The sequence below is a fragment of the Acomys minous genome (genome assembly GCF_964271855.1).
Source record: "Acomys minous genome assembly, chromosome: 6".
Taxonomy (NCBI): Eukaryota; Metazoa; Chordata; class Mammalia; order Rodentia; family Muridae; genus Acomys; species Acomys minous.
The window spans coordinates 121315945-121331656 of record NC_140487.1 but is presented as its reverse complement, the minus strand read 5'-3'; the positions used below and the strand labels follow the sequence as shown (position 1 = coordinate 121331656).

The following is a 15712-nucleotide window of genomic DNA, read 5'->3' as shown; positions in this document are numbered from 1 at the left end:
TTTTCTCTGTCTTTTTTTTTTTTTTGAGACAGGGTTTCTCTATATAGTTCTGGCAGTCCTGGAACTCACTCTGTAGACCAGATTGGCCTCGAACTCATAGAGATTTGCCTGCCTCTGTCCTCTACCTCCCAAGTGCTGGGATCAAAGGCGTGTGCACCACACCTGGCTTTGTAGGCTTTTTCGCCATTTCAGAGTTACTCTGCTCTGTTTTAATTGTACACGTGTGGTGTGAGAGCACAGCTTTGTGCAGTTGCTTCTATCCTTCCACTTCTGTGGGTTCTGGGAACTGAACTCTGGTCACCAGACTTGCATGGTGAGCATATTTACCCACTGAGCCTTCTTGTTAATATTTTTATTTTTTAAATATATTTTATTGATTTATTCATAGTATATCTCAATTGTTATCCCATCCCTTTTACCCTCCCAATATTTTTATTATATAGTTATTGTTGTGCTATTGTACTATATTATCCAAAATACGAAAAAAAAATATGAAACCTACAGAGGTCGCCACCCTGTCAACCTTGTTGTGCACAGATTCTGTGTGCCCAGAGGTCATTCCCAGTGGCTTTTTCCTTCAGGACCCATCTCTGCTGGGTCTGGTTTAGTCTTAGGCATGCTACACAGGCACTCTACCACTGAGCTACAACGCTCCACCCCACTCTGCCATAGAGGAGCATCGTGGCTATGTGGTCCATTTTTCCCATCCTTCCTTCTCATTGATTATTCAGTTGCATTTCAGTTCCTTTTTGAGGTCTTCAGTATATGTCACCAAAATGACCCCTTAGGAAGTGGGGCCTCTTACAGAGGGTAGCCTGCCTTCCCTCCACTCTCCTCTTGCTGGTCTGGTACTCATTAAGTAGCCCAGACTGGCCTTGATCCTGAGGCAGTCTTCTTTGTTTGTTTGTTTGTTTGTTTTTTGTGTTTTGAGACAGGGTTTCTCTGTGTAGCCTTGGCTGTACTTGCTTTGCAGACCAGGCTGGCCTCAAACTCAGCGATCCACCTGCCTCTGCCTCCTGAACGCTGGGATTAAAGGTGTGCGCCACCATTCCCAACTGAGACAGTCCTCTTGACTCAGCCTTCCAAGTGCTGTTACAGGTGTGTGACATCTGGCTTGGCACGTGCTCTGTTTACGGACCTATACTAGACAGTTGTATTTCAACTTGACACAAGCTAGAGTCATTTGGGAATAGGGACTCTCAATTAAGAAAATGCCTCTGTAAGTACTGGGCTATAGGCAAGGATGTAGTGTATTTCTTAATTAGTGACTGATATGAGAGTGCCCAGCCCATTGTGGGTGGGGCCATCCCTGGGCTGGTGATCCTGGGTGCTATAACAAAGCAGGCTGAGGGAGTCATGAGGAGCAAGCCAGTAAGCAGTACCTGTCCTTGGCCTCTGCATTAGCTTCTGCCTCCAGGTTCCTGCCCTGTTTGAGTTTCTGCCCTGACTTTGCTCAGTGACGGGTTATAAAGTAGCTGAAATAGCAACCCTTTTTCTCCCTGTGTTGCTGTCGTTCATGGGCTGTATCACAGCAATGGAGACCCTAAGACAGGGCAAAGCATGCCTTGGGGGTGTAGCTCAGCGATAGATGCATGTGCCTAGGCTTGTTCATAAACAAGACACAAAATGAACCTTAGACTAGTTCTGCCAGGCACAGTGGCACATACCTGGAACCCCACCACACAGGCGAGTTGTACCTGGCTCCAGCCAAACCAAGAACAATAAAAGATGCCTGGGGCCACGCAGACTTCTGTGTTGGGATAAAGCAGGTGGCGCAGAGTCCCCTTCCAGTCCCCTTCTCTCCCCAGTTTCACTTCACCCCATTTCAGGGTCCACTGACTCCTTTTGTGCAGCTGCTTCTGTCCCCAGGCCTCCAGCTTGTGACTCCTGACCTTCCCCTGAGACGAAGAAGTCAGTCCATGAGCACACTAACCCTGTCCTGTCCGACAGGGACCAGCTCTCCTCACATACATCCTCACGGGTAGGTAGGTTTTCCTGCGGTGACTTGGGTGTTTTCTCTTTTCCCTAGATCGTGGGGATCATTACACGACACAACCTGACATATGAGTTTCTGCAGGCCCGGCTGCGGCAGCATTACCAGACCCTCTGACAGTCGGCCGGCCACCACCAGCTCACTCTCCCAGAGGTGCCTCTGCAGGTGGCTCACTCGCTTGCTGGCCCCATAGCCAGCACAGATGCTCTCTGTCACTCACTTGCTCAGACACCTGGAGCCCTGGGTGATTGGTGTCAGGTTTTGGGGGTGTGTTGATCAGGAAGTTGGGGTTTTACTAACTTCCTCAGCAAGAATCTTCCATTTCTCATTTCTCAGGCTCCCCTAGAGAGACATCAGGGTGAAGTCAGGCTGGGTCCTAGGTAAACACTTGGTACTTCTCTGTTGCTGTTTCCCAGAGAGCCCAGCTGTTACCCAGAGCCTTCTGGGAAGGGCTTGGGCTGAGGCAAATACTGAGGATGTTATTCGCATATCATGTTCATTACTAAGTTCAGGAATTGGGCCCTGAGAACTGTTTGGGGAGGCCTAGGATCAAAACCAGGGCCTCAGATACAGTAGAGCTGTCTGCCTCTTCATTTGGCCCATCTTTCTAGGAGCGAGCGCCTGCTCTCAACCCTGTGGCTTGAATTGCCTTAGAATCATTTCTGACCAGACCCTTGAAGCATTAAAACCCCAGTTAACAGCCTTCTAACCATTAAATCCCACCCCAGGGGACCACACCTCCTCCCTCTTCTGTGAATGCTCAGTACCCCCATCACTAACTCCACCTGTTCTCCATAACACGTGCTCCCCGCCCTTTCTCAGTTCCTTCCTCCCCACAACTGCTTGACTTTCTCTGTCTTCCTGGTGGGGCAGCCATAGCTTTATCTTGGATTCTTTCCCGAAGTTAACCAAAATTGAGAAACCCTTAGACAGAGCCAGCACCCAGCGCCCTGGTGAATCAGGATCGCTCTACAAGCTGCCAAGCAAGCTGTCCTGAGCCAGAGCCAAGCAAAGGTCGCTCTAGGGGAGAGCTGGTGGCTCCACTCACCTCTTGCACCCCACTTCACACTCCGCTCCCCAGTTGCCTCTTTCTGGGGACTTGGAGAGACGCTTGTGCCACTGCTGGCTCAGGGCTGGGGAGCGAGTGGGATGCTCTTGCCCCTGTGCCTCCCTGCTTTTTCATGGCTTCATTCTCTCCTGGCTGCCGGTCCTCCCTGAACTGACACCTCAGTTAACATCTGTGTAGGGACATTTGCACCCCAGGGCCCCTGCGGTATCTGTCCTTTGGATGCCAAGTGACATTCATTTGCATTACTTTTTAAATTGTGGAAGTTGCTGGAGGGCATCTGTGCCAGGGCCTGGCAGAGTGTTCTGATCACTACTTGGGGAATCATGCCACGGCCTCATCAGAGGCTACCTTGGATCTTTGCAGCGACAGTGACCTTGACTCTCTGTTTTCCCCACTTGCTTATCTTTTTACTATAATGAGATTGAGGTGGGCATGGGCTTGAAACTTTCAACAAATACTTGGGAACTATCCCAGCAGGCTGTGCTGGCCCAGGTGCCCGCTTTGTTTCATGGCTGTCTTTAGTTCCTGTCCTGCTGTGTGCCCCAACAAGAAGGAAAGAGTTGCCCACACCAAGAGAAAGGCACAACACACCACTGACTCGTCTTCCCAGCTGGTGGCTTTTCAGAGCAGCAGCCTGCAGGACCTCAGTCCACAGCTTCCTGCCTCCATGGCAGGACTCCTGTTGCAGTTTGTCCATCCTGTGTGTGCGTGCCTGGGTTGCCCTCAGTTTAGCCCAGAGTAGACATGGTCCAGATCTTTCCGCCCATGGGCTTGAGCCCATGCCCCTCTGGGACGCTTGGTTTCCTATGCTCCTCCCTTCGAACCTGCCTTTCCAGAAAAGCCCAAAGACAACCGCTTCTCCACTTGTGAACTATAACTGTAAACCTTCCTCCCATGGCTGTCCCTTGGAACCAGTGGCTCAGTCTCTCACCTGCCACAGCTTGGTGGCCCCTGGTACCACAGCACCTTGTCAAACACAGCTCTGTGGAGGGACACTGAGGTCGGCTTGAGGCAGCTTTCCTGGCTTCTGCACTTGGGTGTTTGTATGGCTCCCTGGTACTGCTGTGGGAGTTTGGTATTTTATGAGATGTCTGCGTGTGACCTTGTTAAGCAGTTCCAGCTGGAACGGACATTAGCTTGACTCAGCCAGCGTGTGACAGTTTGATGCAGACCTTGGTGACAAGAAAGCTTCCGGAAAGGCCAGCACAGCCCTCCTGGCCCAGCCCTGTTGACATGTGTTGCCCTCGGCTCCTGTGGACCTCGGTAATTCTCCAGCCACAGCGTCCGCCTTTCCGTTTGCACTGTTTGTTTATATGGTAACATTAGCTGATTCCACTGTGTAGATAAACGGTCTCTTTTTTATTTTGTAAAGGTCTATTTTTATTTGGCCCTTTGGAAGGTGGAAGTCCTTGTAGTAACTCTCAAGTCAAAATAAAATGTCTGCAGCTTCCCTGTAGACCTTGTCTGCACAATGCTTTCTTTCCAGGTTTTCATTTCTTTCAAGTAGGGGAGAGTAAAGGTGCTAGCAGCAGTCTGTTCCCGAGGCAGGGTCTTACGTAACCCAGCTAGCCCCAGACTCACCTTAACCAAGGACGATCTGAGCTGTCCTGCCTCTACCTTCCAAGTGCTGGGATTCCAGGCATGTGCCATCACGCCCAGATGGAAAGGCTAGTTTGCTGGCCCTGCACTTCCGTCACTGCCTGCCCCCATCCCTGTCTGTTTTTTGTAAGCTATTAGACTGCCCTTGTAACCTATAAACACTGCTCCATTTGGTCTCTTGATCTTTTCTTCCTGCCTGCTGCACCAGGGCAGCAGTGGACAGTCTGTCTGGGGATTTACTCCACTGGTAGGAACCTCACGGCAGAGAGGAGAGGAAGCCCCCCAGGCTGTCCCCACGTGGGCATGTGCATCTGCCTCCCTGCTCTTTGTTCGCCTGGTTTTTTGGTTTGGTTTAGTTTGATTTTTTGGTTTTTTGTTTTTCAAGACAGGGTTTCTGTGTAACAGACCTGGTTGTCCTGGACTCACCCTGTAGAACCAGGCTGGACTCGAACTCACAGAGATCCACCAGCCTCTGCCTCCCGAGCGCTGGGATTAAAGACGTGCCTTACCGTCCCCCGGCCTATTCACCTGCTTTCTATTTTACAAGAACCACTTGCTGTGTCCATGGGTGAGCTGCTATGTCAGCAATCACTGACAGCTCATCAGGCCCCTCCTGAGACCCCTTTCTCCAAGTACTGGGTGCACTTTGTGTCTTGTTTGCCCCTTTCTGTCCCTTCCAGGCAACCCTCAGTGACAGCCATTTGTCACCACGAGACATAGAGGGCACCCCTACAGCTCACTCTTTTTTTTTCTTAGCAATTAGGACTCCCAAATACAGACCTAATGCTCATACATACTCACACACAACACACAGACACGCGCGCACGCGTTCTTGTAAGTCATTCTCCGGCTGGTTTTCTGCACCTTCTGGTTGAGATCCAGATAGGAAGTGGGTTTTTTGTTTTGTTTTGTTTTTTTAGTTGACTCAGAGTCTCACTTCATAGCTCTGGCTGTCCAAGAACATGCTGTGTAGACCAGGTTGACCCTGAACTCACAGAGATCTGCCTACCTCTGTCTCCTGAGTGCGGGCACTAAGGTGTAAGTGACCATACTGGTCCATATAAGAACATTTTGATGGGAAGTAGTTGAAGTTCTTCCTCCACCTCCAGCCCATCACTCTTGGCTTCTGGCCTTGCCTCCCCTCTACGGGTATGCACCCCACTACTTGGTTCTTCTCCCTGTTTTTGTACAACACGTCCAATACAGGTTAGGGACACATGTACACAGCAAACCATGTCCTGTTGGAGTTCAAGATGGCCTGTGAGTTCCAGGAAGAAGCAGTGTTCACTGTTAGCCTTGAATGTGTAGGATGTTGAGGGCATCAGATGTGGCATCCCTGGCTGGCTGGCTGGCTGGCTGGCTGGCTGGTGGGGGGGTAGTGGGGGCCGCAGAAATGAGCACAGCAAGAAAATATTGATTCCCTCCTTGTTTAAAAGGAACTTGGTGTCCTGTTCTCTGCTGCTCAGGGTGACACCTTTCACAAGCAGATACTTTAAAATGCTGCACCTTAGCCAGATTTGGTAGTGCAGCAAGGTGGAAGCAGACAGATCTCCCTGAGTTCAAGGCAAGCCAAAGCTACATAGTGAGACAAAAAATAAAGAAACTGCATGTTTCCTGGTGGCTCTCCTCTCCGTGCATTGTACAAGCTCAAACTCCACCGTCCTGGGTTAGGGAGATCATGGATGTTTTTCAAATACATTTGGCTCCCTGAGTTTGAGCTCCAGCACTGAGTGGTGGACACAGACAGACAGGTGGTGTGGTAGCTCACAGAGCATTTGAACTTGCCACCCAGGAAAGCCTTGCTTCACTTCTCCCAGCTGGGTAACCCACCCTCCACTCACTCCTGTCTAAACTGAATGTGTAAATCACAAGGCTGCTGCAGCTGGCGCTCAGTAACAAGATCTGGACGGTCCCGGGTTCTCTGAAGGCTCTTTAAAACCACCCAGGCTGTAACCAGAAAGTGAGAGGGCAGCAAGAAGCTGTCTGCTGAGCACAGATGTGTTACCTGTCCTCAGGAAAAGATGCATTTGTGTCTCTTTTTCTTTCTTTCTTTCTTTTTTTTTTTTTTTTTTTTTTTTGGTTTTTTGAGACAGGGTCTCTCTGTGTTAGCCTTGGCTGTCTTCGACTCACTTTGTAGACCAGGCTGGCCTCGAACTCACAGCGATCCACCTGCCTCTGCCTCCCAAGTGCTGGGATTAAAGGCGTGCGCCACCACGCCCGGCCTTTGTGTCTCTTTTTCATGAATTAAAAATAAATGCCCTTTTGGTCTGGGTGGGTGGGCTTTTCTGGGATCTGAGGAGTGAGGGGCAGATAGATCTCTGTGAAGTCTGCCCTGAGGGGCTCTCCACACTCAGCAAGAAGAGGGAGGTAGGGAGAATTGACAGGAAAGACAAGATGGTGGCGAGGGGGAGGAGTGGACAGCAAGGAGCTGGGGCAGAAGTGAAAGAAGCACTCCAGGTCTCCGCTTCTGTCCTTGGTGCTGAAGTTTATTCAAAAAAAAATTTTTTTTTTCCAACTGCTTTCGGAAAGGGGTGAGGGTGAGGATCTACCTTAGTATGCAGAGTGGGAGAGGCAGGGCCTCACTCAAACCACGCCTCTACAGTTAGCGTTGGTCGTGACAGATGAAGGCAGGAAGCCGCAGCTCCCGTAGGGATAGGGCGTTCGCCACATCTCAGTGGCATTGAGACCAAGCCGCGTGACACACCGCAGGGGCTTAGGATCTTTTGCTATCTGCTCCAGCGGATCTGGCTGCCTTTTTCCCCCAGGCTGTTATCTTCGATACTACAAAGAGAAAAATATATTGGTTTGAGGATCTGGCTTTGCTGTGCTAAGCTGTTCAACTTGACCAGTGACCAGCTTTTTCCCACCAGCCCCAGTCTAGTCTCTGTGATAAACTGGCAAACAAGCCATTCGTAAGCATTAATGTGGGCACTTAGTCCATTTCATTTAAATCTGCCAGACCCTGACAACTGTGGATAGAACACTAGCTGCCGATCAGCAACACAAAGGTGACTTACCCTGTATTCTAAGTTCCCAGTGCTGGTGCCCAGATTGCCTTGAAACTTACAGAACATCCATCATAGTGGGACAGACACATGCCAAAGATGCTCCCTGGCAGTATTTCTTGGCATGATTTGAGCCTTACGAAGAGCATAGTCTGCTCCCCGAACCCAACCTCCATCCACGGTTCCTCTTACCCGGAAGCTGTTGCAGCCTAGTCCACTCTGGGCTCCAATCCTGTCGATCCTGCCCCCGAAGCAGCTGGACCTCTGGAGGCTCCGAGGAGCAGTGAGCAGAGCCCTCAGTTTGCTTTTCAAGAGGGCAGATCTATCGGAAGGGTCCCAGGGCCTGCGCCCTAGGACACTGCCATCTCTCTGAGGTGGGTTGACAACCTCCCCAGTCCAGGGAGGTACCTCAGGGAGGGAGCTGAGGGCCACCCCTGCTTCGTTGTTCTGCTCACTCAGGGCCTGCGGGGGCATGACTTCATCTTCTAGTGGCGTCTTCTCCTCCAGGTGGTCCAGCAGGTTCTTTATAAAGGGAAAATAAATGCAGGGAAAGGGGGATGTCTTAGAGGAATGGACCCAGTACCAATGAGACCCTGGCCCCAGTCTGTGTGCCACTTCCTGGCCCTACCTTGAAATCCATCAGATCTGTGTTGGACATCGCACTGTACACGGGGTTTGCTCCAATATAGCCTGGAAGCCAAAGGGCCAGGAAGAGGATGAAGCCCACGGTGATGGAGAAGGAGCCCATGCTGGTGTAGGTCGGGGGCACAGTCTGATGTTTGCCGCCTCTGGTCGCTCTTCTCTGGCTTCTCTCTCTCTCAGCCTTTGTCTGTCACTGTCTCCCAGATGCCCAGTGTCTCCCGTTTTTATAGCCCCCCCAGCTCTCTGAGAACGCAGGAGGGCTGGAACCCTCCCCATTCTATCACTTGCAGTGATAAAGCGATGGAGTGAGGAGCCAGCACAAGATGCCCTTTTAAAGTTATCAGTTCAGCAAGGCTCGTCACAGCCCCTGTGCCTTGAGCAGCTCCGGTAACTCCCCCCACCCCACCCCGCCCAGATCCTCAGCTGCAAGAGCCACATTCTTGCTGATTTGCCTCAAGAGGCTCCCACTTCAAAGGTGTGAGGGGAGCAGAAAGGAGTCCTTGGTTATCTCTCTCTGGGCGCTCGCCTCAGGATTCTTTCTCCCTGGCAACGGGACCCATGCGGGGAAGCAGAGGGTGACAGGCTGGCTTGCACCCAGCTCCCCCTGCTTGCAGCTCAGCTGTCAGGGGCTCCAAATAAGGGCGGGAGAGGAGGAAATGACAGACAGCTGGGAGGCCAGCTAGACTGAAGCTGGCTTCACACCTGATTCATCAGCCTCATGGGTGAGCCTCTGGCCCCAGACAGCCCACCCCAACCCTAGATGTCTCTATTAGCAGTCAGGTGAAAGTTATTATTGTTATTATTATTTTAGAGTATGAAGTCAGCCAGAAAGCCACCATGATACAGGCCCTAAAGAATTCAGCTACATGTGTAAACACCAAGGACATTAGGAGAGCACAGTTCCTCTTGGCCTTGCTGCTTTCAGAAGCTCGGACTCAGAGTGTGAAGTGCGTGGTGGTCCCACCTTTCCTAGGGAAACAGAAGGAGGAGAAAAAGGATTGAAGCAGGCACACACAATTCTCTGTGATGCCCTTCATGACTTCTGAGGCCAAGGACATGAGCCATGAAGGCCTCGACTCCTCTGGCCATCCTCAGAAGTATGGAGAAACAGTCTATCTTAAATGAGTGGTCGCCATATCTCAACGTTGCCATTTTCAACACCGTGTGCTTTGCCTGTCTGACCAGTATGTGTGAATTCCTCTGCTCTCTCTTTTCTGACCATCTACTGCCTACTGCAGAATTCTGTACCCATGTTTCCGGGCGTTTCCAGCATTCGTGTACTGGACGGCCGGTTTCAGGACGGCTAGTTCCATTCTCAGCTGTGCCGACCCTGTGGCTGCCTGGTGAAGTCTGTCATGTGGCCACAATGGCTGGAGGTCACAAGAGGTGTCTATGGTGATGTTCTCTAAGAAAGAAGAAAAAAGAGAGCCCCTTGGGAAAGCTGAGCATTGTGGGTAATCAATTTGGGCTTGCCAAATTGAAATCTGAAATCAGTGCTAGTCTAAGTAGGAGCTTTGGGTCCAAACTCTGTCGCCTCCGGATGAGTCCCTGGGAGGTACTCAGTGTGTAATTGTGTGGCTTTAAATTATTATTAGTGAAGAGGACTCAGCGAGCAGCCCAATGGTGGGGGGGGGGGGTGTTTAGATGTCACATGGCCTATCCTCTAGAGATGGCTTTTGAATCAAGGCTGTGGCAGGCGGCCTCAGAGGGCTGTTGCTCCTTTTCTGCCCTGAGCCACATCTGAAGTTCATAGGTGGCCCTGGGAGAGCTGAAGTCCTGATCGACCAGTGCTCCAGGAAGACAACTTCACAATTTCCTAGAGGGGACATGAGTGTCACCCACTGGGACTCTATGATGTCAGGGTGTCCCTGAGGGGCAAGGACAAAGGATGCTGTGAGTGCACTCTATACCTCAGTGTTACCATACTCAATACTGCATATGCTTTGTGTCTGGCAGGTGGAGGAGCCCATCATCCACTAAGCCCTGTCCTTAAAAAGCCTTTAATTTGAACCCCAAAATTGAAGGCAACCCAATGTGAAGGTTTTCCCCCCATATCTCTGGCCCTGTTCCACTTTGGGGTGGGGTGGAAGGGCTAATATTTCTTGGGGTGTCCAGAAGCCAGCCAGCCTTAGCTTTCAGAATGATGAAAAGAAAAGCAATAGGTGAGGCTGGGGATTTGGTGGTCTCCCCAGCATGAAGGTCTGAGGCTAAATCCTTAGCACCAGACAGAGAGCCAGGCACGTGCCATGCTGGGAGATAGAGATGGGGACAAGAGGCTCTCTGGAACTTGCTGGCTGCCAGCCTAACCAAAACAACAAACAAACAAAAAAAACAAAACAAAAAAAAACACACACACAAAAAACAAAAACGAAAAACTCAATTTAAGATTCAGTGAGAAAGCCAGGCATGGTGGTGCATGCCTTTAATCCCAGCACTCAGGAGGCAGAGGCAGGCGGATCTCTGTGAGTTCGAGGCCAGCCTGGTCTACAGAGCAAGTCCAGGACAGCCAAGGCTACACAGAGAAACCCTGTCTCGAAAAACCAACAACAACAACAAAAAAGATTCAGTGAAAGACCCTGCCTTATAGCAGTGGTTCTCAACCTTTCTAACGCTGCTACTGTTTAATACACTTCCTCGTGTTGTGATGACTGCCAACCATAAAATTATTTTCATTGCTACCTCATAACTAAATGTGATACTGTTATGAATTGTAATATAAATATCTGACATGCAGGATAGCTGATATGTGACCCCTGTGAAAGGGTCATTTAACCCAGCCCGCAAAGGACCCATAGGTGAGAACCATTGCCATACGGGACTATGGCAAAGAATGTTAAAGCAGGCCAGTTAATGTGTTCCTCTGGCCTCCCTATGCATGCAGGGTACACACACATGCACATATACTACATACACATAAGAAATAAAAATTAAATTCAAAATGAAAAGTAGCAGACATGGAAAAATCCCCCACACTCTTGGGCCTGAAGCCTCTCTCCACGCTCATCTCAGGAAAGTCGCCATCTCAGCCAATGGTGGGTTGAACGAATCCTGTAAGTGGGAGACCAGGATCCAGATTTTAGATCTGTACAGTTTGTAGTGTGGGATTTGATTTCGTAACTATCCCTAGGGACACTGTGTGCTGCTGCAGGAGGGTTGGTGTCCCCAAAGCCACACATCCGAAAGGCTGGCATGGCAGTGGTGTGACTCTCGGGCTGGTCAGGTAGGACATTGTGGACCGTTTAGGGATGGCTGTTTCTAATGTCTTTGCTGGGCTTTGTGGCTCACACCTGAGGCAGAAGAATTGGGAGTTCAAGGCCATCACCAGCTACATATCAAGTTCAAGGCCGGCCCAGCCTATATGAGACACTGTCTCCAAAATGAGAACCAGGGCTGGAGAGAAGTCTCAGCCAGTGACACGCCTACATAAAAGCCAGATTCATTGAGAGATCTTTTCTCAAAAAATAAAGGAGAGGCCAATGAGATGGCTCACAAGGGAAATGTGCTTGCCACATGAACCTGACAACATGAGTTTGAGCCGTTGGCTCCACATAACAGTGGAGAGAGCTGAATTCACAAGGTTGTCCTCTGACCTCTACTCAAGCACCATGCATGCATACATTTGTCATGTACACAAAATATTATTGTATAAGAGTTGGGGTTTTTTTTTGTTTGCTTGTTTTTGTTTTTGTTTTTTGAGACAGGGTCTCACTATATAGATCTGGTTAGCCTGCAACTCACTATGTAGACTTTGTTGGACTTAAATCCATAGAGGTCTACCTGCCTCTGCCTCCCAAGTACTGGGATAAAAGGCACACGTGTGCCACCACCACCGGCAGTGGAGCATGGTGGCGCAGGCTTTTAATCCCAGCACTCCAGAGGCAGAGGCAGAGGCAGGTGGATCTCTCTGAGTTCAAAGGCAGCCTGGTCTTGAGTTCCAGGAGAGCCAGGGCTACATAGCAAGACCTGTCTTGAGAACATCAAGGGGGGAGGGGCGGTATGCACCACCATGCCCAGATGCAATAATAATTTTGGGGTTTGGTTTTGGTTTTGGTGTAGCCTTGGCTGTCCTGGACTCACTTTGTAGACCAGGCTGGCCTTGAACTCACAGCAATCTGCCTGCTTCTGCTTCCAGAGTGCTGGGATTAAAGATGTGCACCACCACACCCGGCTGCAATAATAGTTAAAAAGAAACAATAAGGTGGACAGCAATCAAGTCAACCTCTGACCTCCATGCACACACACAAAGGAAGGAAGGAAGAAGGAAGAAGGAAGAAAGGCAATATTTTCTTTCTTTCTTTCTTTTTTTTTTTTTTTTTTTTTTTTTTTTTTTTTTTTTTTGGTTTTTCGAGACAGGGTCTCTCTGTGTAGCCTTGGCCATCCTGGACTCACTTTGTAGACCAGCTGGCCTCGAATTTACAGCAATCCGCCTACCTCTGCCTCCCGAGTGCTGGGATTAAAGGCGTGCGCCACCACGCCCGGCTAATATTTTCTTTCTTTGTTAGAATATTCAGGTAACTGGAAGTTGGTAGTGGGGACAAGTTCCCAGGGCAGGAGTTGACTTGGGTCAGCTTTGCAGCAGTCCTGCTTCCATTGAGGCAAGAGTGAGGGGGAAAGGAAGTGATGGTGAGCTAGTTTACATTGGTCTCTGAGCTAAGGAGCTGAGTCTGCACTGCATGGCTGGGTGTCTGTGGCTTAGATACTGCTACAGTCATTGCAAGCCTGCTAGGGAGAATGTCCTTTCTCAAACTCTGGCCTGTGGCCCTTGAGGCCTCAGGTCCTTGCTGTCCTCTGGCAATAGCCTGGAATGCCAGCTCCCTGTTCCCTAGCCTCTTTGTAGAAAAGCAATGGGTCCCCTTTAAGATAAGCAAGAGAGCGAAAAGACGGAGGAGGGCAGAGTCCTGGAAGATACAACCCCTTCACAACCTCATCCCAGAAGTGGCACCTGTCACCTTGTGCTGCGTTCCGCTGGTGTCTTTTGGCTCTGCTCAGGGTCTAAGGAAAGAGGAACTAAAACTAGGTCTGAGTACCAGAGGTTGAGGGGAGGGGGAAGGTAAAGAAGAAAGAATACAGCTGGGTGTGGTGGCACATGCCTTTAATCCCAGCCCTTGGGAGGCAGAGGCAGGTGGATCGCTGTGAGTTCGAGGCCAGCCTGGTCTACAAAGTGAGTCTAGGACAGCCAAAGCTATCACAGAGAAACCTTGTCTTGAAAAACCAAAAAAAGAAGAAGAAGAAGAAGAAGAAGAAGAAGAAGAAGAAGAAGAAGAAGAAGAAGAAGAAGAAGAAGAAAGAATACATGTAAAATAGTATGTGATCCAACTGACTCTTGCCTTGAAAAGTCTCCTTAGTCTCTTTAGTGGCTGCATAGACTTGCTGGCCATCTCCTGAGTCCACAGAGTGCCATGCCTTGGAGGAGACCCCTGGGAGAGAATGGGAGGCCAGTGCTGCCTCAGTTTCCTCAGGATTAGCCAACAGAGCATCATAAAGCATGGGGGGGGGGGCTGAAAACCACAGAAAGCTATCATCTCTGTTCCAAAGGCTGGAGGCCTGAGGTGAAGGTGCTCCCTCTGAAACACATAAGAGAAACACGTGTCTTCCAGTTGCAGACTGTCCTGGCTTCTGGCTGTACCGCGCCAGCCTCTGATCTCTGACACTGCCACCTTCCCTCTGTGTCTTCTTTCTCTTTCTCTTACAAAGCCACCAGTTACACTGTGGTGCTCAAGAGCCTGTGCGTGTGTGTGCCCGTGCATGTGTGTGCATGCGTGTGCGTGTGCGTGTGCGTGTGTGTGTGTGTGTGTGTGTGTGTGTAGGGGGATAAGGTTTCACTGGACTTTCAGCTTCTGAACTCCTTGCTCCCTTGCTTCTACCACCCCGGTGCTAAGTTACAGGCTCACTTTATTTGGTGCTGGAATTGGAACCCAAGGCTTTCTTCATGTTAGACAAGCAATCTACCCTCTGGGCAGCTTTCCCAGTCAGAAACCAGTCATAGCACATTGGGACCCCGCCCTGTGCCACTAGTGATACCTATGGCGAGCTCTTTGCCTAATATGGCCACATGCAGAGGCTCAGAGTATTAAGCTTTCCATGTGTCTTGGGGGTTATAATTAACCCCTAATGGGCACTATATAAGCCGGGTCCTTCCCCATCTTCTGTCTCTTGGCTGGAATAAACCTCATCTTGACCAATGGCCATGGACTTTCCCGTATCCTGCTCTGTGCCATCCAGGTGGTGGCTGGGTCTGGTCTTTTTGTAAGCTGGCTTGCCAATTTCTCCTCACCTGGCAGGGCCAACTTGAGAGGCGTCTCTGGTATGTGGGGTGGGGTGGATAGCAACGGAAGTGCCACATCAGCCATAGCGGTTTGTTAGAAAACCAGCAGGGTGGGCAGGCAAAGCAGGTAAGAGTCGGCTTCAACACACCGCCGTGTCCTAGCATCGAGTACACAGTGGGTACACACTGATTCTTTAGAAAAACACTTTCTGGATGACTGGGTCAATGTGCTTGCTCTCTTTAACTCTCCTACCCAGCCCCCACCCCTTTTATACCCAAATGCCTCCCTACGGGTAGAGTCGCTCTCTGGATGAAGTGTGGAGGTTGTGACCTTCCCCCCCTCCCCCCGCTTGCCCATAGAACCAGATCGGGAGCCCAGGGAGAAGAGGACTTGTGGGAAACTGGTACAGTTAAACGGTCCTACTGTGCAAACCAGGGCCACATCTGAAAGGTCCTGGCAGGAGGAAGAGGAGAGCCACTGGGCGTGGTACCTGCTTGGGTGGTCCAGCCAAGGAGGATTCTAAGGGCTGCCTCATCGAGGGTGTGGTCCCGGGCAAAGGCTTAGTCACTAGGGAGTATCTCACTTTAGGCTTTCCTAAAGAGGAAATGGACTCAAACACAAGTGGGTTATTTTGGAGCTGAGGACAGGCGATGGCAACAGAAAAGGGGGGCTGTGCAGGAAGGAAAGCGGGAAGTCAAAGACTGCTGGGGATAGCAGCTGCTCCTGTCCCCCCCCCCCCCCCCAGAGAACTCCAGACACTAGGAAAACCCTTGCTGCCTATGATGTCGGGAGGTTACCTGCCTTGGCCCCCAGAAGATGTCACTTCCCAGTGCTTCCTGCTGCTGCTGGGGAGCCCTAAGTGCTCTGAATACCAGGGGGGTCCTTCCCCAAAATGTGCAAGGCCGGGACTAGAGATGGGATTCAGCCTTTGCCCCATTCATCTGGCGTGCAGACTGTCCTGGCTCAGTCACAACTGCAGCACAGCCAGGCGGGGTGGCCCACACTTATAATCACAGCACGCAAAGGTGGGGAGGCAGGAAAGTTAGAAGTTCAAAGTCATCCCCAGCTACGTAGGGAGTTTGAGACCAGCCTGGGCTACGTGAACCCTTGTACGCCTCCCCCACCCCACCCCCCACAC

The 15712-nt window shown here is 50.6% G+C and overlaps 2 protein-coding genes across 3 annotated transcripts in view; one reads left to right on the top strand and one right to left on the bottom strand.

Annotated features, from left to right (window-relative positions):
* The window catches only part of CLCN6 (chloride voltage-gated channel 6), a 35249-nt gene extending 30715 nt beyond the window's left edge, over nt 1–4534 (top strand). For both annotated transcript variants that reach the window (XM_084786716.1, XM_084786717.1), the window contains exon 23: nt 2030–4534. In XM_084786716.1, the coding sequence (XP_084642842.1) occupies nt 2030–2110 (81 nt within the window). In that variant the 3' untranslated portion in view covers nt 2111–4534. The remainder of the gene's footprint in view (nt 1–2029) is intronic.
* A 2592-nt stretch (nt 4535–7126) lies between these two features.
* On the bottom strand, nt 7127–8591 carry NPPA (natriuretic peptide A). The gene is made up of 3 exons (XM_084787828.1): nt 8295–8591; nt 7859–8188; nt 7127–7442 (listed from the first exon to the last, which is right to left on the bottom strand). Exons 1-3 carry the CDS (start codon nt 8412–8414, stop codon nt 7431–7433), a joined length of 462 nt encoding a protein of 153 aa, XP_084643954.1. The 5' UTR covers nt 8415–8591; the 3' UTR covers nt 7127–7430.
* Nucleotides 8592–15712: the final 7121 nt, after the last annotated feature.

Excerpts from the sequence above, each read along its gene's own strand:
- NPPA (XM_084787828.1), bottom strand. The coding sequence starts at position 8,414 with ATGGGCTCCTTCTCCATCACCGTGGGCTTCATCCTCTTCCTGGCCCTT. Across the intron at positions 8,189-8,294 it reads CAGATCTGATGGATTTCAAG|AACCTGCTGGACCACCTGGA; the intron begins GTAGGGCCAGGA and ends CCCTTTATAAAG.